The sequence below is a fragment of the Piliocolobus tephrosceles genome, chromosome 1, assembly GCF_002776525.5.
Source record: "Piliocolobus tephrosceles isolate RC106 chromosome 1, ASM277652v3, whole genome shotgun sequence".
Taxonomy (NCBI): domain Eukaryota; kingdom Metazoa; phylum Chordata; class Mammalia; order Primates; family Cercopithecidae; genus Piliocolobus; species Piliocolobus tephrosceles.
The window spans coordinates 91,115,900-91,124,835 of NC_045434.1; the positions used below are offsets into that span (position 1 = coordinate 91,115,900).

The 8,936-nt window shown below is 53.7% G+C and overlaps 1 protein-coding gene across 4 annotated transcripts; it reads right to left on the reverse strand.

The window, feature by feature from the left end:
• Positions 1 to 834: 834 nt before the first annotated feature.
• On the reverse strand, positions 835 to 2,762 carry S100A3 (S100 calcium binding protein A3). 4 transcript variants are annotated; one of them, XM_023213788.1, is made up of 3 exons: positions 2,685 to 2,762; positions 1,849 to 1,994; positions 835 to 1,350 (listed from the first exon to the last, which is right to left on the reverse strand). In XM_023213788.1, the coding sequence occupies exons 2-3, from the start codon at positions 1,987 to 1,989 to the stop codon at positions 1,186 to 1,188; spliced, it is 306 nt and encodes a 101-aa protein (XP_023069556.1). In that variant the 5' UTR covers positions 1,990 to 1,994; positions 2,685 to 2,762; the 3' UTR covers positions 835 to 1,185. The 4 variants fall into 4 exon arrangements, 3 of the variants coding, with proteins under 3 accessions (XP_023069556.1, XP_023069557.1, XP_026303148.1); XM_023213789.1 differs by lacking the exon at positions 2,685 to 2,762 and adding an exon at positions 2,589 to 2,640; XM_026447363.1 differs by lacking the exon at positions 2,685 to 2,762 and adding an exon at positions 2,282 to 2,617.
• Between the last annotated feature and the right edge of the window lie 6,174 nt (positions 2,763 to 8,936).

Consider the following 8,936-nt stretch of genomic DNA (forward strand, 5'->3'; position numbering starts at 1 on the left):
CCCAGTACTGTCTGCCATGCCAAGTAAGGCTCAGGGCCGGGGCTGAGGGATCTGGAGGGGAACAGGCGCACACCCAAATGAGGCTCTAGGACCACTTCAGGAACATCAGTGGGAAAGGTCCTGGGTGAGGTAGTGATGGAGTATGGAGTGGCAGTGACATGTGGGGGCTCACGGATAGATCTCAGGTTCGGAGAGGGTATCAGGAGGGGCCGTTTCAAGTTGGGATGAGTGTCAGGAATGAAGAATCCAGGTTGGGGTGGAGAGTTAGAGGTGAAATGGCATGAAATAGGGGAGTTAGAATTCGAGCCAACCTCTCAGGGTGGGCTACAAACTCAGTGAGGGTTAGAAGTAGGGGGTTAAGGCCCTCAGGGGACTGTGGCTTTAGGGATAGGGGCTGCCTCAAGTTATCCCCTTCCCCCTCCACATAGGGCACAACTTCCTGGCTGGGAGTAAATACCTCAGACACCCTAATCCCATTAGTGCTGCTCTCTGGGCTCCCACAGCCCAGGGCAGGGAACAAACACCCCCACTGTGCCCACGGCCCCACCCTCCTCAGATCATCCAACCATGAGCACTGTGTCCCAGGGGAAACTCAGGCGGTCCTCTCTCAAAGACCCCAGAGAGAGAGAGAGAGGAATGGAGGACAGGGGTCCCTGTGTTGGCCCCACGCCCTCCTGCTGGACCCTGGAGGCCACTGCATTTCTGCAGGGTCTGCAACTTCCCTGGGGGAGCCCCCTGCCCCTACCCTCAGCTGCCTTCCTGCAGTGGAAAAGGCCAGAAAGGAGCAAAGAACTCAGCAGACGCGTCCTCAGAGAAGAATCAAACAAAACCAAGCTGACGCCAGTTTTTTATTAGGAGTTAAATAGGCCCTTTCCCTTCGTGGTCTCATTGGTGCACGCTCTGCTGAGCCTCGAGGGCCTCAGAGCAGATCCCGCCTCCTCCCATCCACAAGGGAGGCCGTAGGGGTGCAGCAGGCAGGCTGGGGCCCAGAGTGGCTCTACCCCTCACTTGCTGGGCATTCTGGGAAAGGAGCCCTCACATCTCTGGGCCTCCTAGGTAAAATGGGTTAACTGATCACGGAAGACCTGGGCAAGTCCAGATTGAAAGGGGTACAGGAGAGAGGGTAAGAGGGAGTGTGGGAGACATGCCCAGCCCCCAACAGCCGGTGCACCCCTGGAGCAGAGGCTACTGGGAGCAGGGGGGATCTGAGGGGCAGTCCTTGAAGTACTCGTGGCAGTAGAGACAGAGGCAGGCAAGTGAGCGCACATACTCCACAAAGTCCACCTCGCAGTCCTTGTTGGTGTCCAGAACACTCATGAATTTGTTGTAGTCACACTCCCGAAACTCAGTCTGTGCAAGGGAAGGGTGGGGAGGAGTGGGGGAGTAGGATGAGGAGGGCAGAACAGCCTCACACGCCACCTCCCTCCCTCCTCTCCCAAGTGGACCCACCCTACCCCAAACTACACCCCTCCGAGGGCCAATTTCAACCTCCCTGCTCTGATAATGCACCCATTGCAATCCCCTCCCAAATCTGCCCTCTCAGATTATTAATCGAGCACCTACTATTTGCTACTGAGTGCCTACTATGTGTTAGGCATTCTTCATGGTGCTCTCGCTCAGTCCTCTCAACAACCCTGCAAGGCAGCAGGTGTGATGATTGTCATCCCATTTCATAGATGAGGAAGCTGAGGTTTCTGCTATGTCAGTTCTCCCCTCCCACTTCCTCCTCACAAACCAGCCCCCTCCCCTTGCTGTCCTGTGCTCATGCTTGTCCCCAGGTCTCTCTTGGCAGAGTCTAGGCAGTGCCTCCCGCTGGGCAAGGAGGGGACAGACACTCCAACTGCTCACCGGGGTCCAGGTGGCCAACTCCTTTTGCAGCAGCTCCTTGAGCTCCTCCTGGCAGAGCTTGTATTTGTCCCCACAGCGCCCTGCATATTCCTGGAAGGTGCACACGATGGCAGCTACCGCCTGCTCCAGAGGCCTGGCCATCCTCACTGTCACAGAACAAGGGTGTGACTCACAGCAGAGTTCCAGGCCAAACCCCCTGCTCACCTCTACCCTCTGTGTTTTTCAGAGACTGTTCCCAGACCCATCTTAACCTCCATCAGGCTTCAGGCCCCGCAGTCTCCCCCTCCTCTGAGCAGCCCTCCCGGACCACACCAGCCCCTCCTAATTTATCCCCCTGCTGTCCTGTTGCTATTTCTCCGTGTAGAGGTCTCATTGCCCCAGCATCACCGCAAACTCCTCAAAGAGACAGCATCCCAGCCCACCACCCACACACCCCACTGCGGGGCTCCTTAAGCACTCTCAGATTCTCTGCCACCTCTTCTTATCCCCAACACCCAAGGGTGGCTCGGTCCCAGTCTGCCCCAGCCCCTGAGATGCCCTAGAAGCCTCCCTCCCGCAGGAACTTGCACAAGGAGAGCCTGGCCCTGTGCTTCTCTGCCCTCAGGCCCTTGGAGAAGCTAGGCCTTAGCAGGGAGGGGCAGGTCTGAGAGGCGCCCCCACCACCTCATCACCACTCCCCTCATCCTGCCTCCTGCCCTGAACTCAAGGAAGCTGCATCCAAAAGAAAAAACTCATGGGACCCTCTCTCCTTCTCGCCAGCTGTGCAACCCTGGTGAGTCATTTGTCTCTCTGGGTCTCGGGGCGGGGCCTCATCTGTAAGGTGGGGTTCATCCCACCTCGCAGGCCTAGTCAGGAACCTGAACCAGATGGTCTCTTGAGAGTTGACCAGTTCGGGTGTTTACCAATCTGAGACTCGCCTCCCGTGAGGTTACCCTCCTGACCCCTGGGGGTTTTGAACAGGAAGGCTATATAGGGGTACCCTGTTCTATTGGAGGGGAAGCCCTTCCTGAAATTCCCCTCACTTCCCCTCACTTCAACTCTCCCCTTTCACCGCCCTTCTGGGATGATGCCTCCAGCCTGGGAAAACCCGAAAGCGGCCAGGAAGGCAAGAGTTTTTTCCATGCTAGCCCAGTGACTCACTCCTGGTTCCCCCATGGGACGAGAGTCCTGCAGCACAGGACAGCCAGGGCCAAGACTGTCCCTGAAGATTTGCCCACTGCTGGGCCCCGGCTGGGAGCAAATGACTGGCATGGTTGAGGCTGGCAGGAAAATAGGGGAAGGAGAGTAGGGGGTGCCAAGCACTGCCAGGATTCGATTCATTGTAAACACCCCAGGATTGGAGCAAGGTGTCCAGGATTCCCAGGAGAGGAAAGGGCCATGATCCTGAGAAATGAGGAGCCTCACAGATGAAGCAAGGAGGCAAGGAGCAAGTGAGGGGCCTGACCAAGGGGAACACCAGAACCTTGAGTCCAGTGCTCCCACCCCAAGGCAGACCTTAGCTCTACACACCCCCCAGTCCAAACTTCCCCAACAACCCCTCACTGTGCAAGGAAACCTCTGCATCCACTATATCTGACTTCCCTCCCCGTGTCAGGCCCGCCTGTGGTCATCTCTCTGCTTCCAATGAGAGACCCCGGGTCAGGAGTCAGGCTGGCTATTGGGGATCCCCCAAACTGCCCTGACATTCAACCCAGGGCAGGACCCAAGCAGCTGGCACTCACCGCTGGTGCTGGCGTTTCAGCTGTAGGAGCTTAGAGACAGGGCCTCACTATTTGTAGCCTCCCAAGAAAGGAAGGAAGCAATTATGGGGGACTCAAGTAGGTCAACACTGAGGATGCCCTCAGGGATCCCTCAGCAGCCCCATTACAGGCCCCACCTGCCCACCTATCCACGCACACATCAAAGGCCAGTCTTGGCTCAGACACCACTCCCCTTTCATTCCCCCTCTGCCCTCCCCCAGAGTTGGGAACTGGGGACAGCTTCCTGCCGAGTCCTTCCAATTCAGTTGGAGAAGACAGGCTGGCCTATCCATCACATCACAGCCCCATCTCTTCACTCTGCAGAGGCCTGAGAATACCAAGTGGGGACACACTTCTGCCTCGCTCAGGTTGCACCCCTACAAATCTCTATTCTGGGGAGACCTTGGAGAAATGTGGCTAAGCCTCCCCTTTACAGATGAGAAGTCTGAACTTGCCTGACCAGATCACAGCTTTTGGCTGTGAACTGCCTGCTTCCCCGGGGGAAATCATCGGGTGGGATGTCTTTGAAGCACACGGGCACTTCCAGCAATCTAAGCTTGAGTTTTCTGGCCTTTCCCAGGTGATGGGAATGAATTTGGGCTAGAGTCACAGGAAGGCTGGCCTGAGGCTGGAGTTCCTTAAGGGCTGTTTTCCTTCTTCCCCTGCTCTGCTCAGCACCAAAATAACCTTCCTTGAAGTCTTGTGCGTGGCAGGATGGGATTTCCTCTGTCTTTTAGCTTGAGTGTGTAGCCTTTTGGGGTCTCAGCATCATGGAAGGGTCACCCATTTGTGTCCCCTCCTGGGGTGAGCCCTGGGCTTCTACTTCTGTCTTCCTCACTTCCCAAACCATCAAGATCAAAGCTCAGGTTCAGCTTGGCTTGGCCAATGACCTCAGGGCACGGGGGACCCCAGTACAGATTCTGCTTTGACTTAGATTTTGACCTACCCATTTCTTACTGCCTTGTGGGCTCTTCAATGCTTTGAAAAGATTTAATTCTATGCAGCGTTTTTTGTTGTTTTTAGCTAGAGTAGGCCCAGACCACCATATTACCAGAAACAGACACCTTTCACGTAACTTCTCTATTCTTTCCTTCACACTGGAGCTTGAGAAACTCCTCCCTGTTTCATAGGAAGAGAACCCAAAATCTAGAAGAGCATGAGAGGGAAAAGAGGAAGGAGACTGACTCCCAGGCTGGCAAAGAAGCCTTCCTGCCTGTGCAGGCAGCCAGAGCACCAGTGACACCTTTGACCTCGCCCTCGGCCCCCAGCACCCAAGTCTTGCCTGTTCCATTCTCTCCTGGGAGACTGAGCCCTGTTGGGGAGGAGAGTGAGCAACAAAGGAGGGAAGGAAAGGAGGAGCTGTGAATAGCCCTGTTTTATAGGCCAGGAAATATGGGAGTAGGGTGCAGAGAACAAGAGACAGTCACTCAGCAGAAGTGGGGGCCAGAGTACACCAGCAATTAATTCAGTTCTAGGTCAAGCATTATTCCTGCCTATGATATCCCAGCTCTGCCCCCAGCCACCTCCCTTAAGCAGCCACCTCTGCTCTCAGGGCTTCATTTTACTCATATGTTGGTGATGGAGGGTGATAATAGTAACTACCTCATAGGTTTGTGTGGGGCTTAAATAAGCTAATACATATAAAGTTCATAGAATAAATAGTGCCAAGTACATGGCAAGGGCTTGATAAATGTTAATCAAGAGATGGGTGAGGCCGGGTGCAGTGGCTCACACCTATAATAACAGCACTTTGAAAGGCCAAGGCAAGCAGATACCTGAGGTCAGGAATTCGAGACCAGCCTGACCAACATGGTGAAACCCCATCTCTACTAAAAATACAAAAATTAGCTGAGCATGTTGGCAGGCGCCTGTAATCCCAGCTACTCAGGAGGCTGAAGCAGGAGAATTGCTTGAACCCGGGAGACAGAGGTTGCAGTGAGTTGAGATCGTGCCACTGCACTCCAGCCTGGGCAACAGAGCAAGACGCTGTGTCAAAAAAAAAAAAACAGAGAGGGAGAGAGATGGGTAACTTGCCCAGGGTCACATAACTAGTGAGTGGCAGGCCTAGCAGGCATTCATTTTCCGTACAAATATTTAGAGGCATTGAGGGTACAGCCATAAACAAAACAAAAGTCCCTGCTTCATGGGGATGACAGTATTTTGGGGAAAACAGACAATAACAAAATAGATGCTAAATAGATTGCTGATATAAATGCTATGAAGACAAATAAAGCAGAGCTGGGAGAAAGAAGATGATGGTAGGGAGCGATGCACTTTATTAATATGTGTGTGGTCAGGGAAGAGCCCAGCAGCCCGGCTCCTTGCCCATGTCCTCATCCACCAGCCCCTGGCGTTTCTCAGCTTGGCAGACCTCTCTGGGATGCAGCACCTTGGTTTGTCCACTGGGAGAGACTCAGACTGAGACTGTGGGGAAGGCGGGAGCTCCCTCTGGGAGGTGAGGCCTGAGGGGTCGGGTGGGAGGACAGAGTGGTCAAGGTACAGGACTTTGGGGCTGGCGGACTGTCATGGAAAGAACCTCTAGGTTCTACCTTCCTCTTGCCACCTGCCCTCAAGTATGTTACATTCTTTATCTTGTTACAGCCTTAATTTCCTTACCTCCAAAATGGGTTTGGAAGAGTCCTACCTTGAGAATCCAACATGAAAGTGCTTTCTATCACTTGCTGTTACTGTGGACAATGTCAGGGCAGAGGCCTCTGAGTCCAATTCAACAAACAGGCACTGAATCACCTCAAGGCGGGCTGCAGGGAGGTGAGGGAGAGAACCAGCCTCTCCCCCAACAGGTCACTTGGTCCTGCCTCCTCCATGCAGGTGGAGGGGAGAGCTGTAACTTCCCTTCCTTTCACAGACTCTTCTTGGGGTGATTGGACTCTCTGCCCAGCTGGAAGTTTGGAAGTTCTTCCCCAGCATCTCCCCTGAATCTCCCTTTCTGCAGTGGTTCCGAATGCATCCCAGATGAACCACCCCTCCAAGGCCTGGAGAGGGACCGTCCTCCTCCCACACCCCCTCCAGTGTCCACACACTCAATTCTTCACACTCAGGCTGAGCCAAGGACCTTGCCGCTCAACCAGAGCTCCCCCCGCTGCAGGTGTGGAGCTGACCACTGAGAAATGCACCATATTTGGAGGGCAAGGAGCTCTCTTCCCATAGGGACTGCATGTCTGGGTACATGAAGGGTGAGAGCAGATGCTATCCGATCTGGCAGGACTTTTTACAGCACTGACTCTCTCTCCCTTGCACCTATTCTCCCTGGCTCTGTCTCCCCAATATCACCACTATCATCATATGCCCTTGGAAACTGCACCGCGTCCCTGAAAGTCAGTGTCTGGTTCTGCACCACAGGGAGGAACAAGAGAAAGTGTCCTGAGCTTCTGGATATTCCACATGCATGTGCCAAAAGGGCCTGGGCCCCGGGAGACAAGGTGAACCCACCCCAATTCCATAGCCCCATGGGACCAATGAACCTTGTCAAAACGATCAGCTTCCTTTCTCATCATCTGAGCCAAATATAGGGAAGGCGTAGGAAGGGGCATTTGATGACTGGGACTGGTGTGGAGCCAGGAAGGCCTTTGCTACAGAACTGGGGACTGAGCCTGGGGAGAGAGGAAGAGGCTCTGAACTGAGATCAAAGAGGCCTGTGGACCTACTACTTAGACCTAATACTTCTTTTGACTGCCAAATCAGTGACTGATTGTGACCAATTCACAGATGAGAGCAGTGAGTCAGTGGAGACATCAAGTGACCTAAAGACAAGGGCATAAGGGCCCTATTTCAGTCGGTCCCTTGTCTCAGAGCCCACCTTTGCCTTCATTCTCTCTTTTCTTGGAGGATTAACAGGCTGCCAGGGATTAATTCAAAAAAGCAAACGCCAAAGTGACAGTAGGGCAGGATGCAGGGTGAAGTATGTGTTCCTGAGGCTCTCCTCCGGCAGCAGTTCTAGGAGGAAGTGGGAGAGAACTGGCCGAACAAACCTTTGAACAGAGGTATTTCTAGACTCTCCTCCTCTGTGCCTCTGCACAGAAATTTGGGGAGAGGAAAGGGGACAAGGGAAGATTGCTGGAACCATCTGGGAAAGTGGTGTTTGTTAGTTTGTCAAACGCCCAGAAGGAAAGGAAATCAGCCTCCTTCAGAACCTGCCCAGCTCCAGGGGCAGCCAGCTGAGGCTAGTCTCCACCAGCCAAAACAGCCCCAGAACCTGAGCCCCAAGAGAAGCCAGGAATTGTTGTGAGCCTAAGGCCCAAAAGAAACCAGACTGCACTAATCCACCAGGAGCAAGGGGGCCTGCTTCCCCCAGTGACTCAGGATAGGGACACTGAGAGTCTGGATGCTGCTCATCCGGGTCCCCTTCACCTTACACAAAGCCCCAGGCTTTGGAGATGGCTGTGGGAAAGGTAAGGAAGGCCCGGACTGCCATCCTGGTGTCCACAGAGATGAGGACCTTTCTTAAGACATGGGTCAAGTCCTGACGCTACTCCTTATTTAACCTCTCTCAGCCTATTTCCCAGTCTGTGACATGCAGAAACTAATAGCATAGCTCTCGCCCAATTGCCCCGAGGATTAAATGAGATGACGCTTGAATAGGCCTAGCAGAGTGCCTAGCTGGAGGGAGTGCTCCACGAATGACACATGCTGCTTCCTCTCAGTTTCCTCATCGGTAAAAACGGCCTAATGATAGCTCCTCTCAGGGTTACCATGAGGCTGAAATGACAGTGTGCATGAAAGGAACTTTGAGAACTGCTATAGAAATGTTAATTACCATCATCATGATTCTCTGACCTATAGTTACTGGCTGCCTTTCCTACAGCATATTAGGAAGGTGGGCTTCTCTCTTTTTATTGCTATGAAAAGAGACCATTTGTCACTGAGGGCCTGCCCCACCTTGCCTCACCAGCCCCAGATGTGCAGTTAAGGCAGAATCGTAAGTGAGAACAAGCAGTTGTCCCAGCGCCTTCTCACTTGGCCTTTTCTGTCTCTGGGGACCCTATCTGAGCTACTCTGGAAGTGGTTCTCAAAGATCGGTTTCCCAAGGAAGTAAGAAAACAGTTCAGGCCAGGCGCAGGGGCTCGCGTCTGTAATCCCAGCACTTTGGGAGGCCAAGGCGGGTGGATCACAAGGTCAAGAGATAGAGAGACCATCCTGGCTAACACGGTGAAACCCCATCTCTACTGAAAATACAAAAGATTAGCCGGATGTGGTGGCGTTCGCCTATAGTCCCAGCTACTCCACAGACTGAGACAGGAGAATGGCGTGAACCCGGGAGGCGGAGCTTGCAGTGAGCCAAGATCGCACCACTGCACTCCAGCCTGGGCCACAGAATGAGACTCTGTCTCA

What these genes read in the sequence shown, in the direction of transcription:
- S100A3 (XM_023213788.1), bottom strand. Translation starts at nt 1,989, where the DNA reads ATGGCCAGGCCTCTGGAGCAGGCGGTAGCTGCCATCGTGTGCACCTTC. An exon ending in AGTTGGCCACCTGGACCCCG is followed by an intron (nt 1,351 to 1,848) that starts GTGAGCAGTTGG and finishes TCCCTTGCACAG; the next exon opens with ACTGAGTTTCGGGAGTGTGA.